This window comes from Symphalangus syndactylus, chromosome 2, assembly GCF_028878055.3.
Source record: "Symphalangus syndactylus isolate Jambi chromosome 2, NHGRI_mSymSyn1-v2.1_pri, whole genome shotgun sequence".
Lineage (NCBI taxonomy): Eukaryota > Metazoa > Chordata > Mammalia > Primates > Hylobatidae > Symphalangus > Symphalangus syndactylus.
Window position 1 is genome coordinate 135,472,567 of NC_072424.2, and position 24,871 is coordinate 135,497,437.

At 46.9% G+C, this 24,871-nt stretch overlaps 1 protein-coding gene and 1 long non-coding RNA gene across 6 annotated transcripts in view; both read left to right on the forward strand.

Moving 5' to 3' along the window:
• The window catches only part of ZDHHC14 (zinc finger DHHC-type palmitoyltransferase 14), a 310,422-nt gene that overhangs the window by 239,951 nt on the left and 45,600 nt on the right, over positions 1-24,871 (forward strand). For 3 of the 5 annotated variants that reach the window (XM_063632844.1, XM_055268072.2, XM_055268077.2), the window contains one exon: positions 24,584-24,721. The exons of the other annotated variants lie outside the window; for them this stretch is intronic. In XM_063632844.1, the coding sequence (XP_063488914.1) occupies positions 24,584-24,721 (138 nt within the window). The remainder of the gene's footprint in view (positions 1-24,583; positions 24,722-24,871) is intronic. 5 annotated transcript variants of the gene reach the window in all.
• Positions 544-7,026, forward strand: LOC134735768 (uncharacterized). The gene is made up of 2 exons (XR_010119211.1): positions 544-4,406; positions 6,533-7,026. It is a non-coding gene; the product is annotated as an uncharacterized lncRNA (long non-coding RNA).

Genomic DNA, 24,871 nt, shown 5'->3' on the forward strand with positions numbered 1-24,871 from the left:
AGGCGGGCGGATCACGAGGTCAGGAGATCGAGACCATCCTGGCTAACACGGTGAAACCCCGTCTCTACTAAAAATACAAAAAATTAGCCGGGCGAGGTGGCAGGCGCCTGTAGTCCCAGCTACGCGGGAGGCTGAGACAGGAGAATGGCGTGAACCCCGGGGGGCGGAGCCTGCAGTGAGCCGAGATCGTGCCATTGCACTCCAGCCTGGGTGAAAGAGCGAGACTCCGTCTCAAAAAAATAAATAAATAAATAAATAAATAAATAAATAAATAAATAAATAAATAAAAATGTAATCCAGAGTTGACCTGAAGGATACTGGAGGCTATGCATAGGCTATATGCAAACACTACTCCATTTCTTAGCAGGGATTTGAGCATCTGTGGGTTTTGATACCTGAGGGAGGTCCCAGAAGCAATCCCCCTTGGATACAGAGGGATGACTGTGTTTACTACAACAATACAGCCTCTCACATGAGCGGAGACTTGAAGACCCAAGACCAGTTATTTTCTAAGAAGCAGTTGTGTATTTGTTACTTTTTTTTTTTTTTTTTTTTTGAGACGGAGTCTTGCTCTGTCACCCAGGCTGAAGTGCAGTGGCACGATCTCGGCTCACTGCAACCTCTGCCTCCCGGGTTCAAGCGATTCTCTTGCCTCAGCCTCCCAAGTAGCTGGAACTACAGGCACGTGCCACCACACCCGGCTAATTTTTGTAATTTTAGTAGATACAGGGTTTTACCATATTGCTCAGGCTGGTCTCGAACTCCTGACCTCAGGTGATCCACCCGCCTCGGCCTCCCAAAGTGCTGGAATTACAGGCGTGAGCCACCGTGCCCAGCCCTACACAGTGCCTTGCTAGGTGCACAGTAATCTGTTGTTGACGTGAGTTGCCCAGAATTGAAATTGGCTTCCAGCAATGGAAATTGGAGTTAGGGAAGCAGAAGATGAAACATACCTTACCAGCCCTGAAGTTTCTTCTTCCAAGATATTTGTGGTTGTGTCAGCTGATCCAGCTGCTCTCTGTTGGATGTTGGCAATAAATGTTTCACCAAATTCCACCCACTATTTGTAGGAGTTGGGCAGAACTGAGCTGTTAAAGCCTAGAAACTTTGATAGTGAATAATAACCCATGTGCCTTAGTTTTGAAAGCTTAATATGTGTTTGCACATTTTTTAAAAAAGCTATGAAATAATTTGGTTTGCTGGAACAGGTTAAGTTTTATTTTGTTTTAAAAAAGGTTGAAAAGTATTTTAAATAAAAGACTAATTGAAATGGAAAGATTATATTTTGGGAGAAGCAAGAAGAAAGTGTATTTTAAAATCCAGTAATGTGCCTTTGGAAATGTAATGATTATCTTTTTTTAATTAAATAAGTGAAATGAATACTTAGAAACTATTTGTACTAAGATAGCTCTTCCATTTTCATAATACCATCCTTTATTTATGCATGGATTCTTACATTTGAAGGAAGTCTTCCCTATGTTACCAAGCAATGGGCTGGAAAGTGTCACCCCCATTTGCTGTGGAACTCAGGTTCAAAGAGGGCAGAGACTTGACTCCGATCAGACAGCAAGGTGAGAACTGGAAGGCAGCATCCCAGGCCCTGTGTGAAGGTTCATAATGGTTCACGGACTTAGAGCAGACAGCCACTCAGTGGGCCAGAAAGCAGGCAAGCAGCAGGTGGGCAAGTCAGATTTTAACATGTGAGGAAGGCCATGACTTCTACCCCAGCCCAGCAGGAACGTTGTAGTGTATCCAACAATTGGTGTCAACCGTGAGTGAGACTCTGCGTGGGCACAGCGGGTGGGGGGCGGGGGGCGTGCAGGAGAGGAGAGAAGGATGAATCACATGTGGTCACCAGCCTGTGAAGGCTTTTGAAGACTCCAGGAGGAGTAGAGAAGGTAACCATCTGTTATAACCCAGCTGAGCCCAGGCAAAGTCATAAATAAGCTCAACTTGCTAGTTCTTCCCCCAGGATTATCATGAAGTTAACAAGACAAGATATATGTGCTGAGTACTTTACATGTTTAAAAATTCTCTCATATGTGTATATGAAGATTGTATTACTCTCCTGAAATTTTACTACCTGCACATTTCAGTTTTCAGGATAACACAGGCTCTCTATGCCTCAGACTGGGCATTTTCCCCTTCTCGGTTCCCATGAGCCCCTTAAGATCTGAGGAGAGGCTGGAAGCGTGGCTCATGCCTGTAATCCAAGTACTGGGAGGCCAAGGTGGGTGGATCAGCTGAGGTCAGGAGTTCGAGACTAGCCATGGCCAACATGGTAAAACCCTGTGTCTACTAAAAATACAAAAATTAGCTGGGCATGGTGGTGGCTGCCTGTAATCCCAGCTACTCAGGAGGCTGAGGCAGGAGTATTGCTTGAACCCGGGAGGCGGAGGTTACAGTGAGCAGAGATCGTGCCACTGCATTCCAGCCTGGGGGTCAAGAGCAAAACTCCACCTCAAAAAAAAAAAAAAAAAAAAGAAAAATCTGAGGAGAGAGTTTAATGAGGTGAGCCTGCATGCTTGGATTAGGAGATGCCAGAAATATGATGGAATGCAGCAACTTGGATGGAAACGTCCAGTGGTCTGCCCCATGGCCTCGAGAGAGTGAGGTCTCCCCAAGAAGCCGGGATGGGTGATCACTTGCTGTGAGGGCAGTCAGAGCAGGCTCATGGCCCTGGTGCAGAAGTGCAGCTTACCCCTGGGACCCCATCACCTTCCAGGGCATGGCCTGACCCGGGGTCAAGAACTTTGCTTCTAGGATTTGTTTAGAGCGGGGATTCCTGACCTGGGTGACATGAATGGAATTCAGGGATCCACGAACTTGGAGAGGAAAACAATTACATCTTTATTTCCACTAACAATCTAAATGAAATTGAATATTTCCTTTAATGAATATGGGAAACACATCACACTAGTGGTGTTTGTCACCACTAGAAACTGCAGCTATTTTATATGGTGTCACTGTTATCGCAGATAGCTCAGCATAACATTTACACTTGCTACTACTTCAAAATTGTGGAAGTTGATAAACCATAGATCTTACTAGTTAGCATATTCATAAGTAAGCATGTATTTTTCTATATCACGATGTCAAAATTATGTTAGAAACATTGTCTTTATTATTGCTTTCTTTTGTCATCTCACGTATTTATGTATTTAGAAACATGCTGGGAAGGGGTTCACGGGCCTCAGCGGAATGCTGAGGGCTTCATGACACACACAAGAAAGCTCAGAATCCCTGGTTCACTCTTGTTGAGGCTCTTAAATTGTTAGAAAATAGACTCCCTAAGATGACAAGTCACATTATCTCTCCGCCCCACCAAGGAAGGGGTTTGTGTAGATTTTTTTCAAATAGTATACGAAACCATTTCTTTCAAGAATGCCGCGTTTAAAGGCTCTTTTTTTAAAACAAACAAACTATAGTGGGCTCATTCCGCTTCCTCTCTTTCTTCCTCTTTTCCTCTCGCAACCGAAACACAGGTGTGCAGCATGCAGTTTCCTGAGGGTGGGGAGGAAGGACCACCCACAGTGTGGCCTGCCTGGCCTGGGGTTTTCTGGGAGCAAAGGGTGTTTAACCCTTTCATTGCAAAGAAGCAAGAGAAAGGGCAGTGGCAGGGTGAGGTCTGTGCAGGTGCCCCCTGCCCTTTCGTCTGGGTAAACAGAACCCATCTTCATGGCTGTGTAAACGCTGGAGAGCCTTCGTTCCCTCTCGTTGTTCATGCTTGCTTCAGTCCCTTTTAGCCACCGAGAAATATTGGGAAGAAAAGAACCCTCAGTGTAGTTAAAGAGATTAAAACCCGTTCACAAGAGAGAATAGAATATTGACAGTGCCATCTTAAATTTGAAGCAGCGATTCTTTCCAAGCTCCTCATGGGCTGAGGGCTTGTATCACATCCATTTCCATTGAAAGTTGACAAAAACAAGATCGTATTGCAGAATGTCTTCTTGGCTCTCACAAGTTAAATTCCTAACAATGTGATGTGCCATTATATGATAAAAGTTACCAGTGTCTACCCGGTTTGTGCCTGAAAATCCACTGCTTATTACTACTGATTTATGGGTTTGTTTTTCACCAATGAATTGAAAACATGCATTTTTTTCCACCTCTGCTCATACTGACACTTCGCTGGAGGACAGGAAGTCACGCTGTGCGTGCATGGATTTGCCGTCATGCAGTGTGTGCTCAGAGGGAGTCCTCAGAGCTGTACCCAGAGCGGGAAGCACGTCATTCATTCACCCTACTTAAGAAATATCCATTGACGGTTGATTATATGCGGGCTCCGTGCTCGGGAGCTCTGGGAGACAGTCGTGAATGTGATCAACATGGCTCTGCCTGCAAAGAGCTCAGAGATACCCACCGAGGAGCACAGGTGGATTAGGAGGCACCGGTGGTACAGGGAGGTGAGTGACGACGGGAAAGTCCAGCTCACATGGGAGCATACGGGAGAGATGCCCAACCTGGAGGAAGCAGCGTCCCATCTGGGCTGAGCTCTGGTTAGCCAGGCAGAGAGAGGAGAGCTAGCAGGAAGACGCTGCTGCACAAGTGGGAGGATGCCTGTGCTGAGCCCAGGCAGGAGAAGGTGGGCCTGCCCGAGGGACTAGAGGTGTGGCTGACGTGGAGACTCAGGTCAGAGTGAGTCAGTGTGGCAGAGAGGGCTGCAACAGGCCAGGGGGTAGGCAGGCACCTTATAACTCAAGCAAAGGAGTGTTGATCTTATCTGAGGACAAGAGACGAAAGTGGCCTTATCCAATGCATGCTTCAAAAAGTGTCCTCTGTCTCTCCGGCAGAGAACAAACTGGATGGTGGCACGACAGAGCCAAGGAGACAAGAGGGAGGGCTGTCCCCACAGGGCGGGACAGGGCACTGGAGTCCAGGCCAGGGCAGTGGACGAGGAGACAGAAAGATGTGGATGATTCCGGAAAAATTTCAGCCAAAGAACCGACAGGACTTGATACTTCATTAAATTCCTGGAGTTGGGGCAAAGGAGAGTGCTTGACCCCTCTGGTTCCTGAGAGCATGGTTTTTTTCCCCATGCTACCAAGTAATGCTTTTAAGGAAAAGTAGAGTTCACATATTTTAAGTGGATCATGACTTGGTGACCTGAGTCTATAAAGTATATAATTCAGTGTAACTACCTGGACCCCTCGGGTTCTTGGTCCAGAACTTGATCTGTGGCAGCCGAAAATAAACATGAGGACCTCGAAACAGTGGGATCAGCTCCAAAGAGTCAGAGCTGAGCACTGCCTGTGTCAAAAGGTGCGCACCTGGAGGGAAAGCGAGAGGTGGGAAATGGATGTAGCAGCAACGGCACTGGACAGGTGAGGCCTTAGAAGGAGCCGAGGGCAGCTCGCACTGGGCAGAGAAGTCCATGGCTGGCTCTGAAGGAGAAGCTCCTTTGTGCAGGGTGGTGGCCCCTCCAGGAGCAGCTGAGGACGCTTGCCAGGACACTCAGGATGCTCCCTTTATCCAGAATGTCTTCCCGTCATCATCCCTCTCTTTTGCCCAGTGATCTACAATTTACAAAGCAACATCATAAAGAGCAGGAAGAGTTTTGTGTTGAGTGAGGTAGGTTGTTCGAGGGTCTTAAATAAGAAGTGCCATCATGTGCCTCAAGTGGGGAGTCCATCTTCCATTCTGCTCTGAGCAGTGAGTGTCTTTCCCTGTCTTGTGGGGCCACGGAATAGGGACCAGAGGAGGTGGCCAGGCACTGGGATTGGAGATGGTGCCCCAAGGAGGAAGCAAGCCCTTCAGGAGAGCCGGTGGACATCACTGGAAGGCTTGAAGGGGCTCTGTGCAGGGGCTGAAGCCAATGGAGTTGGAAGAAGTGCCCAAAGTGTCAAGGGAAACAAGCAGTGGGACCCAGAGGCAGATCCAGGCTGGAGCAGAGTCTGCTCACCCAGGCCTGCCTTAAAGTAGCAACAACTCCTTGGGGACAAAGAACTGGGAAGTAATCTCGGAACATGCTTTTTGGAAATTTTGCCTATAACTTTGTGGGGTGAATCATTGAAGTTCATCACAGAGGGGGCTGCAGGCCATCCCAGGGGAGTCCTTTGTTGGCATCACAGAGGCCCAAGCAGTAACCCCCAACCGCCTTAAATACGGGTATTCACAGACAGCTGAACTGGGCAGATCCCACCCACGACCTGAGTCAAGAATCTACACCTGGGCCAGGCACGGTGGCCCACGCCTGTAATCCCAGCACTCTGCGAGGCTGAGGCAGGTGGATCACGAGGTCAGGAGATTGAGACCACGGTGAAACCCCATCTCTACTAAAAATACAAAAAATTAGCCAGGCACGGGGGTAGGCGCCTGTAGTCCCAGCTCCTCAGGAGGCTGAGGCAGGAGAATAGCGTGAACCCGGGAGGCGGAGCTTGCAGTGAGCCAAGATCATGCCACTGCACTCCAGCCTGGGTGACACAGCGAGACTCAGTCTCAAAAAAAAAAAAAAAAAGGAATCTACACCTGAAGTAGAAACTAACTACCCTTCCGCCGTGAAGTTCTACTGAGCCTCCTTTTATCTCAACAGGCTCCACATTTCAGCTTCCTGTCAGTCACTCCTGAGTGTCTCAACAGCCCCTGGAAGTCAGGATGGAGGGAGGGGCTACACATTCCAAGAAGGAGAGGCAGCGTTGGCCCACAGAGCGGCCTTGGTCTCAGACCTTGGACTTAGAGGACTGGAGCTTGTGGACAGACCCATGTTGTCCAACCTCTCACCCTGAATGCAGAAAGCCAGAATGCAGATTTGTTCATTTTCAACAGATGACTGCAGGACCAGCGTTGTCACAGGGGCCAGCATTCTTTCACCAGGCAAAGCCAGCTGCTTCTCTGCCTGGTATCAAGCTGCTTGGGCAGCCAATTCATAATCAGAGTGCCAATTTATAAGTGTAGAATGAGAAATAGAACTGCCACAGGAAGGAGAATCACTGCCTGGTCGGCCCTGTGGGACTTTCTGGAGACTTCTGTCAAATATGCTTGTGTAAGAGTGGGAGCCATGAATAAATGCACGTTTTTGTTTGTTTATTTTTGGTTTTTTTTTTTGAGACAGGGTCTTGCTCTGTCTGCTGGAGTGCGGTGATGCAATCTCGGCTCACTGCAACCTCCACCTCCCGGGTTCAAGCCATCCTTCTGCCTCAGCCTCCCCGAGTAGCTGGGGCTACAGGCACGTGCCACCACGCCCAGCTAATTTTTGTATTTTTAGTAGAGACGGGGTTTCACCATATTGGCCAGGTTGGTCTCAAACTCCTGACCTCAGGTGATCTGCCCACCTCGGCCTCCCAAAGTGCTGGGATTACAGGCATGAGCCCCCACACCTGGCCAATATGTGTACTTTTAAAAAGTGCTTTGATAGACGATTCTGATAATGTAAAATAATGCATCTAACAAATTTTTTAACGTATCATGTCTTTTTTATTCTGTGCATTTATTTATTTAAAAACCGTTTATGACAAAAGAATGAGGCTACATGTCTAATACAGTTTTTTGGAGAGAGCATCCCTGGCCAATAGGAAAGCTTCAATAACAGAATTTCTGGGGCCTCCCGGGCACGTTTTCATCCTGTTCTGGCTTTGTCAGTGATACTCAATCACGGTGTCAGTGCCCAGTGCAAAGAGGCCTTCTTCCGAGGCAAAGGTAGATGTGTGCCTGCAGGTTGGAGCCGATCCAGCAGGGGAGGGTGGCCTCTGGCCAAGTGCTCACCTCATTTCTGCCTGGAATTGTCAAACTGCAACTCAGCTTGAAAAATATATTTCTTCCATACCCAGAAAAGCCACAAGCGATTGCTTCATGAAAGTCTGTCTCTGTTCATCTGACTTTCCCTGTCTGTGCATCTTTTTGACCGGCTCCATCCCTTTTGTGTGCGTGTGGTTCTTGGCTTTGTGGCTCTGAGGAGTGCGTGTTCATATGTGTGTCTTGCTCCTTTTGCCTTCCGGAATTGCTCTTTCTGCCAGGCTTGTGTCTCTAGCTCAGACCTCTCCTCAGAGCTCCAGACTTGCATATGCAGCTTCCCACTGGAAATGTCCACTTGGGGAGATAAAAGCACCCCAAATCATCTTTCCCCAATGACCCCCACCTTGCTGAAGGCCAGCCCCATTCACAGGCTGCACAGACATGAGGGTCCTACTGACTCCTTTCTGTGCCACACCCTGCTCACCTAATCCATCACCAGGCTCTGTACAGTTTGCTTACTAGGTGGATCCCAGCTTAACCCACTTCATCCCTTTCCTTCTGTGCACTGCCTCGGCCAGCTGCAAGCCGCCGTCATCTTTCACCTTAACTGTGCAAAGGTCTCTTGGAGGACCCCACCATCCACTGCTGCTCCTCATCTAATCCAGCCTCTACACTGACATCAGAGCGACCATTTCCAAACAGAATCTCATCACTATGGGAAGGAGGCCAAAATCCGTAACCTAGCGTACGAGACCCACCTCTCTCGGCTTGCACCGTAGTCCTGCATGCCACCTGGGCTCCAGCCCCCAGGCCTCCTCTGTTAATTCCTGCTCATCTTTCAGGGAGAGGTGCAGGCGTGGGCTCCTCAGGGAAGCCTGCCACTGCACACACTTCCCATAGCTCTCCATATGCTTCCTTCACAGCTCTGACCAGGGTTGTCATGGTATACACTGGGGATGTGTGGACTCGAGTGGCCAATGTCTCTGCCCACAGGTGGGTAAGCTTCAAGAGGCCAGGCCTGTGTCAGTTTCCCTCACTGTATTCCCAGCAGCCAACTCCTTGACTGGCATGCAGCTGCTTAGTGTTTACTGAAGGAGAGAAGGGAGGGAACAAGAAAAAGAGAATTAGATGCTCCTCTTGCTGTATCTACCTTCATGTCTCTATTGTAGTCTTCTCTCTTACAAAAAAAAAAAAGTGTATTGCTTTTTTGGCCCTATGATGAGGTTAGTGTTCTCAACTGGGGGAAAAAAAAAAAGCCTCCGGCACCCAATCTAAACCAAATGAAACCCGTATCCCTCAACCTCAAACCTACCAGAAGCACAAATTTAAAAATGTCAGACTCCAAGGGAAATGATCATTTAAAAAAAAATTAAGTCTGATCAAGAGCTAGTAATCCTTGCGCAGTTCTGGGAGGGTGGAAATGCCATCACTGAAAATGACTCATGGTGTCTTTAGGTCTGTGACTGATGCAACTTACATGTGTATTTATCTACTCAACAGATATCGGAGGGCCTCACGTGTGCCTCCTACAAATTCGAATAAAACAGTAGCTTTCAAACTTTTTGTGTTTTACAGCAACTCACAGTAGGAAATACATTTTCTACTGGGATCCAATGCACAGAGATATGCACATAAAAGGCATGAAGCAGTGCTTGCCTTTCTCAACAGAAGATGCCTTGATACTTTCTGTTTTATTGTTTGATTTTAGTGCTGGTCATGACCAGCTAAATCAATTTCATGACTCACTATTTGATCACAACCCTTAGTTTAAGAAGCCCTGGAATAAAGCGTAATTAGAGTAGCTCCTTCTGAATAGGCCAAGGATTGCATTGACTTATGCCAGGGTTAGCCCAGGGTGCCAGCCTGCCTGTGGCTGGGATTTTAGGTTGTATACCTCCGGGACCCTGGGGATGGCACATTTAGCATGCCACCCGATAGGCACCTGTTGGCCTGCCTTCTTAGAACAGCTCAGTTTTAAATTACTGGTTGAAATAAATCATTTTAAGCAGGCTTGTTGGAGCAGTAGGCAGCGCATCCGTCTCATCATCTGAAATAAGTTACTTCAATTTCTGTGAACTAACCTGATAGGTCAACCATTCTTAACCTGGGGCCTAAGAACAGGCTTCAGGAAATTGTACCTAAAATGTGTGAGTGCACGAGAGTGAAGGGATCCATAGCTGTCATCAGAGTTTTAAACCAGTAGGGAATGAAAAAAAAGTCTAAGAACGGTTGCCCTGGAGGTTATAAACAGTTTCTGATATCTTGGAAAATAGTATTGAAAGGGCTGACAGTTTTAATGTTTGCTGACTCTTCCTCTCATGGTCTCCCTGATATTATATCCTTCTTCCTTGGTAAACTTGTTCCATCACACCTTCGCCCAGTCAGCATTGCCCAGGCTAGAAAACGGCAGCTCTTGGAAAGCCCCTCCACCGCTGGCTGGTGCACCTGGGTGAAGACAACGCAGCTCTTGTTGGGAGGGGCGGGGGGGAGTGCAAAAGGCCAGGACCCAAGTTCAAGTCCTCTGCCATAGAGTCCTACATCCCATCCACAGTGCCCCACTGTGTGGTGTTTCATAAGGGAGCAGCCCCACCTCCAGGAACTTCACTCACAGCTGCTCACAATAATTACAGTCAACTTTACCACATTTACTAGCTGATTCTTTTTTTTTTTTGGTTGATGTAAGCAGTGATCCATTTTAGAAAATGAAAAGTAATGAGGAAACTCAATGTATAAAATAGACATAGGTCTAACTGCTGTAGTTCAAGGGGAAGAAAAGCCCCAAGGCTCTCCATAGAGAAGGGGCTGCTGACTAGGCCTTAACTCCGAGGAAATCACAACTTCCTCACTGTGTGGTGTTCTTAGAAAAACTCTCTATAAATCCTCTCAGAAAACCCCATGAAATCGCTAGACATAGATCTGCCACAAATGGGAAAATCACATTCCCAAGCCATAACACTATGGCAGTTAGCAGGGCCGGGGTCACCGGTGTGTAACCTGCTTCCTCGCACAGGGCCCCAGATGGACTTCATGTTCTGCTGTCTCCAGCTTGAAATTCTTCACTTTTTTTTTTTTTTTTTTTTTTTTTTTTTTTTTGAGACATTCTCACTCTGTCACCCATGCTGGAGTGCAATGGCGCAGTCTTGGCTCACTGCAACCTCTGCCTCCCGGGTTCAAACGATTCTCATGCCTCAGCCTCCCAGATAGCTGGGATTACAGGTGCCCGCCACCACGCCCAGCTAATTTTTGTATTTTTAGTAGACAGGATTTTATTATGTTGGCCAAGCTCTTCTCAAACTCCTGACCTCAGGGGATCCACCCACCTCCACGTCCCGAAGTGCTGGGATTACAAGCATGAGCCACTGTGCCCGGCCAATTCTTAATGATTTTTAAGCAGCTGCCCCAAATTTTCATTTTGCCGCGGGCCCCTGACATTCCATAGCCAGTCCTAACTGGTAGAACTTTGCCTGTTCTTCTGAGTGCCTTTGTTGAGAAAAGTAATTAAGGACCTGCTGACTGGACTGCAGTGACTCAGTGAAGTGCTTGCAGCTTTATGTGAACAAGAAGAAACAAAAACAGCACACTATATTTAGAGCTCCAGACGCCTGTGCGGACCCAAGTCTGCTGGCAGGGGTATTGATGTCGTACCTTGTCATTTCTGAGTGCCATTAGAGCCACCAATCTGTCTGGGCCTAGCCTGGGTCTGTAAGCGCCCCTGTTCTCATAAATACTTTATTTGTAGAGTTCCTGCTGCTGGGCTGGCCAGCACTTTCTCACTCTGTGAAATGTGTAGACACAATTGACTTCAATTCTTGAAAAGTTTTATTTCGCTATGGAATCGTAGTATTTGAGTTGGGAATAACCTTTTATAGCATATCTGACTTGCTGAGGCCCAGAAACTGTGCACATCACATCACTAAGTAGGCAAAAGGCCAGGACCCAAGTTCAAGTCCTCTGCCGTAGAGTCCTACATCCTGCCAACAGTGCCCACCATGTGGTGTTTCATAAGGGGGCAGCATCGCACCCTAGGAACTTCACTCAGAGCTGCTCACAATAATTACAGTCAACATTTGCCACATTTACTAGCTGACTGCATTTTTTTGTTTGTTTGTTTGGTCGTTATAAGCAGTGATCCATTTTAGAAAATGAAAAATAATGAGGAAACTCAGTGTATAAAACAGACATAGGTCTAACTGCTGTAGTTCAAGGGGAAGGAAGAAGAGGTGAGAGAGGGGGCCAGAGGCCTGCCCAGCACCCAAGGAGCTCAGCTTGGAAACCCAGACCTCAGAGCACTCGGCTCTGCAGACGCATTTGGGGTGCAGGCAGTGACGGGAGAGTGGGGCGCCAGCAGCATTAGGAACCACCCAGAGACTTCAGGCAAGAGGCTCCTGAGATGTCATTTGCACCGGAAGGCCCCGTTGGCAACAGTGTGGGGGGCACATAAGGGGGGTGTCCAGGAAGATGTGACAGCGGTTCCTGCGAGAGGGGACAAGAGCCGGCACAGTGCAGTGGCCTTCAGACACTGGGGAGCAGGACAGGAGAGATCAGAGAGACCATGACCATCTCCTGCTGACCACCTGGATGTGAGGGATGAGGGGGCAGAGGGCATAAAATAAATGGGTTCACCATGCCCCCATGGGGCACCCATGCAAAGAAGAGGACACCACTAGCAAAGAAGAGGCAGCCTGTGAGGAGGAGAGATTGCAGGGAGCTTGATGACCAGAGCTGGGGACCTGCGGAAGGGGAGGGCCCGTGGAACAATTAGGTCCACAAGTGTCCAGGGGGTCAGCTCACCCCAGGGAGATGCCAGGCCCAAGGCTGGAGCTGGACATTACAGAACCCACAGGCACCCTAGAGGACGAGCGGCCCTGTGCCCAGCAGGAAGGGCTGCCAGGCCACTCCACTCCCAGGTGCGCCCTCCCTGACCTGAGCATGTACCGTAGACCAGACCTCGAACTGAAGGTACAGAGGGATTGTGGAATCTCAGATGTATGCCCTAAAATCCCAACCACACATGAGGCAGGAGGAACAGATACTTCGGGGTGATCAGACGTCCAGGTGCAGGGACAGTGTGCCACGAGAATGTTGGGAGACCCTACAGATGATGTCTGGGTGTCAAACGCCCCTTCTGCACACCTGAGAGTGGCTTTGCTTCTGTTCCATGTTAGGCAAATCGGGATGGTCAGGACTTGTCCCAAGAGAACCAGACTGAGCCACAAGGACCTCTGATGGGGAGTGCTGGACCCTGGGGTTCCCTTGGCCCCCAGATCTCGGATTATGGACCCTCAGAGCAGGAATGCCCTAGGGGTCTTCTGACCATCACCCACCTTTTAGAGGCGGAAAGCCAAGCACCATTGTGAATATTACAGGCATGAATGGCGGCCTCATGGAAAGAACCCTCCAGGTGAATCTGAGCATATACAGGGGAACACCTGTTCCTCTTACCTCATATAACAGGCATTAGTGACAGTCAGAAGACACCACAGTAGGTATATCTTTTTATTACCAGATGAGATATTATGTGAAAAAGCCCTTGAAAAGTACACAGTACGGTAGTACATATTTGCATTTCTTTCCTTGAAGGTTCCCTGAGGAAAGAAACACAGATATATATGGCTTTATATCTTCACAATAATAGTAACAAGGTTGCGTCTTCAGTTTCAACTCAGAAAAATGAAATGTCTCTGAAGTTTTGCAGAGGATCCTTGTTCTTTTTGAATTTTTTAAAAAATGGATTCTACTTGGACTCATCATAGTTGGCTTCTCAAGGGAACTGGCATCAATCCATGAAGCCATTAGGTCCTGCTCATAGACACAGCCCTCTGTGCCCAGACGATGTGGACTCTTTGCTATAAGATCCCAGAAACGTATTTACTTTGGAGAAGCATGCCGATTGGGAAAACAACTTTCTCACCGTGTATACATGTAGTCAGAAGGTTTTGAAGAGCCTGAGAATTGCTAGCTTTCTGTGCGTAATATGCCCATGAGACAACTCTATTCTGAAATCTTTATTTTGAGGATAAATTGACTGAGGGTTCAAAAAATCTTAATAACTGGACATGAAAGAACATAAGAGTCACGAGGGTGGGGGAAGTGGAAAAGGTGGTGGGCATACATCAGAAGCTGGTTCTAGACACTGGCAATTCCATTTCACTCCAAGCTCCTCTGGGAATCTGTGCCACCTCTGTCACAGGGTAGAGATCGAGTGAGTGAAATAAAGAATGTGAATGAATATTGAAAACCAGAAAGCCTTACAAATGCATCAGCCATTCCGATCTAAGGTGGCACTATTGATTTCAAGGCCCATAATTTCTAGAGAGGCATTGAGAAGTTTCTGAGGGGTGTCGGATGATAGCACGAATTTGTTTTTCAATTTTGTAAGATGATTTGTTTTATTCCATGGAGAATTAAGGAGAACTCCTAGGCGTCGTTTCTGGCCCTGCAAACCCAAAGATGGCGAAAGGTCAACGCTGAGGGGCTTGGGTGGGATAGGAGTAGCGTGGACTTACTGAGGACTAAGCACTGCTCATGTGGAGCTTATCTCAGAGTTTCACAAACGACAGGTGGAGAATGACCGAAGACCACTAACATACAAAGACCGTTTTTGAGGCTATACAAATTTGAACTCACATGACTGAATTTTTTTATTTTGAGACCGAATCTCACTCTGTCACCCAGGCTGCAGTGCAATGGTGCTATCTTGGCTCACTGCAACCTCCGCCTTCCAGGTTCAAGTGATTTTTGTGCCTCGTCCTCTTGAGTAGCTGGGATTACAGGCGCCTTCCACCACGCCCAGCTAATTTTTGTATTTTTAATACAGACGGGGTTTCACCATGTTGGCCAGGGTGGTCTCAAACTCCTGACCTTAAATGATCCACCCACCTCGGCCTTCCAAAGTGCTGGGATTACAGGCATGAGCCCCCGCGCCCGGCCACATGATGGATTTTACCATGGTGACGCAGAGCCCTGATTCAGCTCCTAGATTCTAGGAAGCTCAGAGACCTCTCCAGTGAGCTCTTATTCCAATTCTTAGCAAATAGGAGAGTGCTGGGTGGGGGAACTCAATCCTTCCCACCTAGTTAAAATTTCTCATTTCATATGACAACCCTCCACACACTATTTTTGGGGAATTGTGGGATTTCCTTTCAGATCCTAACTGGCCAATTCACCTTTTACATTATCCTCATTTCTACTCACTTGTTTACATCTCTTTTTGAGAATTATTTACATTACAGATGAAACCATCTTTCTTCACCTTCTTCCTCACTTTCTCAAGGCCTTTCTTTCTCTTCTCAATGGCTTCATAATCATCTTTGTTTCTACCCAGCAGAGCTTACTCAGGGTGTCACTTGCTTCAGAATGCCGGCCTCTGCAGTGCACACTTGTCCTCCTCCTTGAATCACAAAATTCACCCAATATTGGAAAGCAGGGTTAAAAAACAGGATTTATAGGGAGGCTGAGGTAGGTGGATCACTTGAGGTCAGGAGTTTGAGACCAGCCTGGCCAACATGGTGAAACCCCATGTCTACTAAAAATTAAAAAAAAAAAAAAAAAAATAGCCGGGCATGGTGTTGCATGCCTGTAATTCCAGCTACTCAGGAGCCTGAGGCAAGAAAATCACTTGAACCCGGGAGGCAGAGGTTGCAATGAGCCAAGATTGCACCACTGTACTCCAGCCTGGGCGGCAGAGCGAGACTCCACCTCAAAAACAAAAACAAAAACAGAATTTAAACAAACTTGGAAAACATGAGAAAATAGAAATGTGTAAAATGGCCTATTTGGGGAGCTGAAGGGACCTCTGTTGTCTACTAGTCAAGCTCCGTCATTTCATGCCCACAGAGACTTAGCCACCTGCCAGGTGGTGGCAAGGCCAGGGCAGGAGGCAGTGAGACCTGGATGGGGAGAGGAGGGACACCTTAGAGTCAGCCACATCGCTGTCCAAGGTTACTTTACATTGTAGCATAAAAGTCACAGCAGTGCTACATTTTACTAATTGGTTTTACACTGAAATGTTTTAGTTTTAGGGTTTTTTTTTTTTTTTTTTTAACAAATGGAGCTAAATGCTGCAGAATGTTAATTTATAAAACACTGGCAAGGACTCAAAACCAGAAGAATTCACGCAGATACTAATAAAACAGAGTCGTTGTGCATTAAATGTTCCCGCTCAAAGGCATCTTAGAGCTTATCTAATTGAACATTTTACCTGTGAAGAAATTTAGTCCCCGTGTGGAAGTGCTATAATAATACTTTAATGACACAGAATTAATTAATATGATTTCTTGATTTTGTTTCTTCATACAGTTAAGCAGATAGGACTTATTTTCACAAAAGGAGCTGAGAAGAGAGGGTGGGGGAAGAAACCGTACCTGACACATTGCTTTACCCAAGAGAACCCTTTGTCTTAGTCCATTTTCTGTTGCTATAACTGAATACCTGAGGCTATGTAATGTACAAAGAAAAGGGATTTATTTCTTAGGGTTCTGGAGGCTGGAAAGTCCAAGACTGAGGGAATGCATCTGATGAGGGCCTTCTTGCTGATGTGGACGCTGCAGAGTCTCAAGGTGGCCCAACACATCACATATGGTGAGGGAGCTGGGCATGCTGGCTCAGATCTCCCTTCCTCCTCTTATGAAGCCACGAAGGCCTCACCCTGATGGCCTCAGCTGCCCCTAATTACCTCTCAAATACCATAGTCAGATTTCTTATCCTCTTAATACAGCTACAATGTGGATTAAGTTTCAATGTGAGTTTCAGAGGGGACAAATATTCAAACCCTAACACCCCCCACAAGCTCCACAATCTGAACAATAATGTTTGCCAAGCAGCTTTATCAAATCCACGTCTCTATAAGAAGTTTCTGCTTCTTCCAACATTCACTTTGCTGAGGATGAGGCCACCTTGACTTGATTGAGGGTGGATATCTCCACACATGGGCGGGTTCTTTTCTTGTGCTGCAGAGTCCCAGGGGACCCTGGACACAAAGGCCAGGCCTGGTGTGGCAGGTCCCATTGTGGCCCCATTCCTGCTGCCATGCTGGCCTTTGGGTACCCATCACCCGATCAGCCTGAGTGTCTGCTCCAGCAGATTCGCTTTGGGTCCTCGGGGCACTCTGGCACAGCCACCAGCAGAGAACTGAAGTGGGAGGCAGTCACAGGTGGTGGCTCAGGTGCAGATGAACATGTGGGTTCCAGTGCTGACTCCTCCATCTGCGGTTTTCTTACCTGTAAAATGGGAATAATAACATTGAGTTCATCCAGTTTCATGAGAATTAAATGATACAGTCCATCTTTCTTCACCTTCTTCCTCACTTTCTCAAGGCCTTTCTTTCTCTTCTCAATGGCTTCTTAGCCATTGTAAAATTCTTAGCACAGTGCCCAACTGTGTAGAAAGATGAGATAAAAACAGGGGAAGGTGGAGTAAGGCAGGTGCGGTTGCTTTTCAGAACTCTCCTGAGTCATCGGACACAGCAGCAAAGCTATTATAACTTAGATCTTACCAAAAGACCTAGAGCTGCATGAATCACTTACAGTCTAAGGAAGGGCTCGGTCCTCTAATCCTTCAGCTAGTTTAATATTTAAATATTCCTATTGCATAATTTTATGAATTATGTGGTGACCATAGAGGCCAGATACAATATGTACCACTGGATCTCAGCATTCGTCTTTCTAAACAACAAATGGAATACACCTCGTAAGGCAAAATTTTTCTAATTTTGGAGGTAAAAAATCCCTATGTTTAAAGAAAAGTATTTTCTACTTCAGACCTTTAAAAACATGTGACTTAATTTAAATGTGGTTAACATTTAAATTAGAAATTTAAACTTCAATTGCACATTTCCATCTATTTTCCACCAGATTCTCAAGATGCTCTTGGGGAACGAGGCTGAGATTCTTATTCCCCACATCCTGACCAAGCTGAGCCACCATCTGCCAAGAGCCTGTGACCGCTGCATGGAAAATGCAGAATCCTGGCTCTGGGTCCCCTCTCCATTGCCCATGCCTGGCCGCAGGACATAATTTTTATTGAACTCTGGATCCACTCTTGAGGGCCTGTGTTAGAACCCGACTTCTGGGAGAGTTCAAATTCTTAATATTTCTTGCCAAGCATTTCATTCGATCTCCAGCAGCCTTCAGATACAACTTTTGCAAATACTTTCCCCTCAATATTTCAGTGGAGTTTTTGGTCCCTGTCATATTGTAATAATTCTCTGCTTCTCCATATTTTTAAGGCCCCTTTTTCGTATTTGATCTCTTCCAGAAATTAAATCTTCCTCTAATCTGAGGAAAGGCACAGCTGACTAAGCTCAGGAGGGGGCCAGTGTCCTAACCTTTCTCACTGATTTCCTCCGCTGTCAGATATGGATTATAGCGCCTACCCCCAGGGCTGCTGTCAAGTTAAATGAAATGGTGCTTCCAGCAGATAATCAGTAACTGGTAGCTTTCCTCAATCCTTAATAATATTGTTTTCGGCTGGGCATGGTATTCATGCCTGTAATCCCAGAACTTTGGGAGGCTGAGGCAGGTGGATCACCTGAGGTCAGGAGTTCGAGACCAGCCTGGCCAACATGTCAAAATCCCATCTCCACTAAAAATACAAAAAAAAAAAAAAAATAGCCAAATGTGGGGGCGTGCATGCCTATAGTCCCAGCTACTCTCTAGGCTGAGGCAGGAGATATCCCTTGAACCCGGGAGGCAGAGGCTGCAATGAGCCGACATCATGCCATTGCACTCCGGCCTGGGCAACAGAGCAAGCCTCCATCTCAAAATATAAATAAATAAATAAAATTGTTTTCATCATTATTTAGAGTTTTAGGTTCACAAAATAGGACCATAGCTCTTTTCCCTCAACTATGTTCCCACTGGCCACTTTAATGGAACCTTCTTTGCCCACTTAGGATCTGAGGGCAGGTGACTTGCATTCCACTGTAGCCTCTGGGGCTCTCACTGGTACCCCATGGAGCTTGAGTAAAAGCACCCCTGCTTCCCATCATCTCTCTCCTCCCACTCTTTCTGCATGAGCTGATCCAGGCGAACTGTTGTCAGCTCTTAGCACCTAGTCAGTATTTCCCAGCTCTCAGCCTTCTCAGAACATATTCAGAAATCCTGGACCCCTGTTTTGTCTTGTGCTTGGCATGCCTAGAATCTCATGTTTTGCCCGCATTTGTCAAGTCTTCACCTGGCAACCTGGAGTAGTGATTGCTCATAAACCTACTAAATGAGATTGAAGACATTTCTGCCTTTACTTAATCCATAGTTACTGGGTGTCTACTGCATTCCAGGCACTTAGGTGCTAGGGCTCTGAGGGTGACTAGAAATGATTCCTCCCCTCTGGGAGCTGGCTGGATGAAAGAGGAGAGCAGGTCCACAGGTCACTGCAGGCAGCTCGGTGCCACCAGAGGCATGGCCAGGATCCCTGGGCTAGCTAGCTCAATCTTGTTATTTTCTAGAACTTTCCAGATTTTACAGCCTTCTCCCACCCTCAGTGTTCCATTCACCAGCTGGCTCTTAGGGAGTAACTCCTCATCTTTTTTTTTTTTTTTTTTTTTTTGAGACGGAGTCTTGATATGGTTAGGCTTTGTGTCCCCACCCAAATCTCATCCTTAATTGTAGTTGCCATAATCCCCATGTGTGGTGGGAGGACCCGGTGGGAGGTAACTGAATCAAGGGGGCAGTTTCCCCCATGCTATTCTCATGATAGTGAGTGAGTTCTCCTGAGATCTGATGATTTTATAAGGGACTTCCCCCTTCACCCACCTCTCATTCTTCTCTCTCCTGCTGCCTTGTGAAGAAGGACGTGTTTGCGTCCCCTTCCACCATAATTGTAAGTTTCCTGAGGCCTTGCCAGCCCTGCGGAACTGTGAATCAATTAAACCTCTTTCCTTTATAAATTACCCAGTCTCAGGTATGCCCTTATAGCAGCATGAGAACAGACTTGTACATTTTTTTTTTTTTTTGAAACAGAGTCTCGCTCTGTCACTCAGGCTGTAGTGCAGTGGCACAATCTCAGCTCACTGCAGCTTGCAGCCTCCATCTCCTGGGTTCAAGCGATTCTCCTGCCTCAGCCTCCTGAGTACCTGGGACTATAGGCACATGCCACTACACCCAGCTAATCTGTGTATTTTTAGTAGAGACGGGGTTTCACCATGTTGGCCAGGATATTCTCGATCTCCTGACCTCGTAATCTGCCCACCTCGGCCTCTCAAAGTGCTGGGGTTGCAGGCGTGAGCCACCGCGCCCAGCCCTAATACATCTTTTAAATAAAGGACTCCTCTAGTGATACTGTGGTATAAAGACCACTCCCTTCTGGCAGGACCCAAACTTTAGAATCAAGGAATGTGGCAACAACTTCAAAGTGTTTGTTTAAAGAACTTCCCATCACATGTGCCCCTAACCCTACCCTGGCACACAGGACAGCCATTCAATTTTTCCACACAGAAAGTATAGAAATAATACTCTAAATATGTCTGTGTGGAGCTTCTCAGATGTGTTCACTTGGGCCCCTGAGAGCTATGTCATGTGTTGGTTGCAGTCACTTGCTCTCATCCCAGCTCAGCTTGTGCCTAATTCTTGCCAACTTTCTATCCTGGACACTGAATGACACCAGCCTCCCCATTGGAAGGTACAACTCTAGAAGCTCTTTAGCTTCCGCTCCTCTGAGCACATTCAGAGCTGGAGGCAGGAGGGTGGCTCTCCCAGCAGGACAGGATGGGCCACCATGTGAGGTCTCCCTGCTTTTCCGTGGCCTGTTCTCATCCTTGACCCGAAAAGGAAGAATGCTGTCTGCTGCCAACGATGGCAATCAAGCTGACGAACATGGAAGCTAAATTAGGAGTTCGTTCCTTAGATCTGAGGAATATTTTAGTGTCTGAAAATTGTGTCCTCACCAAATAACACAAGGAACTCTTTGACGCCATGGTGTCCTATGCTGTGGCTGTTTCTTCTTAGTATTCCGAGCACCTGAAACAGTGCTGGGTACATGGAAAATACTCAGTAAAGGCAATGTAGCATTTAATGGACAGGAGCTCAGGTTAGGAGACAGATAGAGCTGGGCCCCCATCCCAGCTTTGCGATACATTAACTGTGTGACCTTGGGCAATGCACTTACTCCTGCAGATGTCCTTTTGATAGGATGAAAGTGTATTCAGTTACTTGACAAATATGTGTTAGGCTTAGAGTAGGGCTGGCAGATAAGCACAAGTGAAAAACAAATGTGAGGATGTCTTAGTCTATTTTGTGCTGCTGTAACAGAGTACTACAGACCGGGTAACTTATAAAGAGCAGAGATTTAGTCCTTACAGTTCTGGAGGCTGGGAAGTCCACGGCCACGGGGCCTGCATCTGGGAAGGGTCTTCTTGCTGTGTCCTCTCATGGCAGAAGGCGGGAGGGCAAGAGAGTGTGAGAGGCAGAGGGGGATCATTCCTTTATCAGGAGCCCGCTCCCACAATAGCAGCATTAATCCTAAACCATTCATGAGAGCAGAGCCCTCATGACCTCATCCCCTCTTCAGTGCCCCACCTCTCAACGCTGTTGCACTGGGGACTAAGTTTCCAACACACGAACTTCGGGAGACACATTTAGACCATAGCAGATGATTTCAGATGCAGCCAGGGTAAAGCCGATAGGACTTGTTCATGGTTTGGATGTGGGGGTGAGAGAAAGGGTGGGGTCAGGAACGATGCCTGGGGTTCTGAGTTGAGCAACTGGTCAGATAGAGAGTCTGAAGAGGCACGTGTTTGGGGAGGGAGGACAGGATGTCCTCTCCGGGACAAGTCAAGTTTGAGGGCCAGCCAGGCCATTCAGCAGGAGTCTGTTGCTGAAGGTGAGAGGCCACCGTTCTGGAGTCATCAGTGTAGAGTGGCATTTGGACCTTGAGATGAAAAGGGATTGCCAGTGAGAGAGAAAGACAGTCCATGGAAAAGAGACCCTGGGTGCAACTGATCATCAGATGTTGGGCAGAGAGGAAAGCACAGAAAGGGAGGTGGGAGAGCACGCAGGCTCGAGGTGCAAGAATGTGGGGTGGGGATTAGGCCGGTAAGAACTCCCCCGCAAGGACTGTGACGCTTTCTGACTGCCTGGAGGCACCCGCCGAGCCTCTCAGACTCATTACCACCATAAACTCAACAAACACAACAGAGGACATGAAAAATATTCAGTAGGATAATTTCTCAGTGAGCCTAGATTTTTAGTGGGATTCCTGCCACTAAAATCCTAGAAAAAGTTTGCCAGAAAAAGTTTTCAATACAACAAATTTCTAGGCAGGAACTGCTTTTAGCTCAGGGCTACCGGAGAGCCAGGAGTTCACACCCATTTCTAAGATGGCGCTGGTTTCCCAAGAAGCTCCCAGACTCCATGAGCAACTGTCTCGTCCGCATCATCTGTCGCTTTCATTTCGGTAGTTACTCTGCCTCTGTCGGAAAAGCACAGTGTCACAGCTTAGCTGTTATTAAACTTTCTAAGCTAAAAATACGACCTGCCTGCTATGGTAGAAACGGTCTGTAGTGTGCTGCAAGACCTTCATGCTTCAGATGGAGTGTCCCTGGTGTTAACGATGCCGCCTAGGCCCTACGTCCTTCTTTGCTGGTAGGCAATTTTCACTTCAGTTAAGAGGCTCAAACCCACCGCATGTGGGATTGAGAGATCAGCTTTCCTAGAGTGAATAGGAGATTCCATCCCAGCATGTGCTTTTATGCCCCCAGTTTTCACTCTCATGCCCATTTTCTCTAGTCATACATTGAGAAGAAAAGTGGTTTCTCAAAATGATGGCCTCCAAGTCTTAGGAAATTCTGGCTGATTCAGATTTTTTTTCTCTACGTGCACTTCGTCACATAGATAGATCTCTCATTATACAGACTGTGTAGATCAGTAACTTGGGGAAATGAGGTTTGTTTGTTGTTAATATTTAAACACTTAATTTTTTTTAGAGCTGTTTTAGGTTCACAGCAAAATTGAGAGGCAGGTCCAGAGAGTTCTCATCTACCCCTCCCCTCCACATGCACAGCCTCCCCCATTATCAACATCTCCCATCATAGTGGATAAATTTGTCAGGATTGATGAATGTGCATTGATACATCATTACCATCCAATGTCCACAGTTTATGTTAGGGTTCGCTGTAGGTGTGGTACATTCCGTGGCTTTGGGCAAATGTATGATTGTGTGTTTCTGTCATTCCAGTATCACACAGAGTATTTCCCTGGCCCCGGGTATTCTCTGTGATACACCTGATACACCTGTGCGGCCCTCCCCAGCCCCAGGGAGGTTGTTTTTACGCAGGGTTTGCTTTTCCAGCCATGGGGATGGGGCGGCCAGCAACACATGTTAACATGTAACTCACATGGGTAGGCTCAAATTATTTTCCCTGAGTGTCAGCATCTTATAGGCCATCAGCTTATCACCAGGCCAGGGAGCTCTGAAATCTCTCCTCAAGTCCTCTGCCCAGGTTGGCTGTTTCTTATTACTGCCACTTGCAGGCAGCAATAATTCTCTTGCAGTTCCTCTGCCGCCACTATCATTCAGGTGTCCTCATGCCCTTTTCAAGAAACAAGCTTGCATTTGACCAAAAACGCAAGATGACCAATTTATGATACATGACCAGAAAGTCATGAAGCTGACTGCCTTGCCTAACTTTGTAAGGTTTTATTTATAGGGTCACACCTCATATAGCACTCCCCGTATATTTTCAAGCACATAGAGATAGATAAAATATGAAAACTGGATACAAGTTCAGCTTAGAAAAGAGCCGGAGGAGAAAGCTAAGTCATATGCCCAGCGGTGTCCTCCCCAGCCGCCACAAGCAGTCTTGTATGAGCAGGTGTGTTAGAATGGTGTTCTCAATAGAAGATCAGCTGAGTAGTCAAGAGAAGCCCTTTGCCATTACTTGCAAGGGGAAGAACAAATCTCAAATGCATTACAGACTTTGTGTGCAGATGTCCAGGTGAGAGGCCTGGGGTCTGCACTTAGGGTACCATGGGTAACCATGTAATGATGTCCATATCGGACTCCCTGTCACTTACAAAGTGCCAGAAGCAGCATGTACAGTAAGAAGATGGGAGCCGCTCTGAAAGGCCTGACCTCAAGTTCTAGTTCCACTGCTTCTGAGCTGAATGGCCCCGTGCAGGCAGTCTCCCATCTCTGTAAGCCTCAGTTTGCCCATGTGTAAAATAGGGTAACACCATCATTTTCTTCATAGGAATGTTTTGAGGCCCAATGCATTAATAAATGTGATTGGTATCTGCTGAACAGTTGTAACTGAGGACAAAAGATTGTCCCTCTGTCCTGTCCCAGGCCCCTTGTGGCCTCTCTCTATGGCCATTTACTATGCAAAGCAGGTCACTTGATCGACATCCAGCCCCAGCCCAGAACTTACCATCAGGCGGTGTTTTGAGGCCCAAAGCATTAATAAATGTGATGGATATCTGCTGAACGGTTGTGAGGACAAAGGATTGTCCTTCTGTCCTGTCCCAGGCCGCTTGTGGCCTCTATCTATGGCCATTTACTATGCAAAGCAGGTCACTTGATCGACATCCAGCCCCAGGCCAGAACTTACCATCAGGTGGTGTTGGTTCCCTCTTAAGGGAAGGTTGTTCAGTGAATGTAAAGAAGTTTCTTTTACCAAAGAGAGGAATCTTTACTTTCCAAAAGAAATGAGAATTTGCCCTCCTGTTTCTTTAAGTTGCCATTTGAGAAGAATGCATACGCTTTGTTTTTTCAAAACAGCTACGTTCTATTGAAAGACTGACGGTGTCCTTGAACTGTCTTGATGTGAAACATTTCTCTGAGTGGTTAATTTGGAAATATGCAGAATAATATCGTTGTGTTATATTATCAGAGTATTGGGTGGGAGGGGCGGGGCTCCTGCAAGTAAAAAGACATTTTATTAATTGATTTCCACTTTTTTTTTTTCTGCCTCTCATTTCAGAACGGTTTGATCACCACTGTCCCTGGGTAGGCAACTGTGTGGGGAAAAGAAACTACAGATTTTTTTATATGTTTATTTTATCTCTGTCTTTTCTGACAGTCTTTATATTTGCATTCGTTATCACCCACGTCATTCTTCGTAAGTATGCTGGCGAAATCAGATTACGTATGTAACCATTTGCCTGACTTTGATTTTCCGATTTGATTTTGATTTAATATTTTGGTCATTTCGGGCTCTCTCTTTCCCTTTCTTTCTCCCTTTCCCCTCCTCACTTCCAGCCTGCCTTGC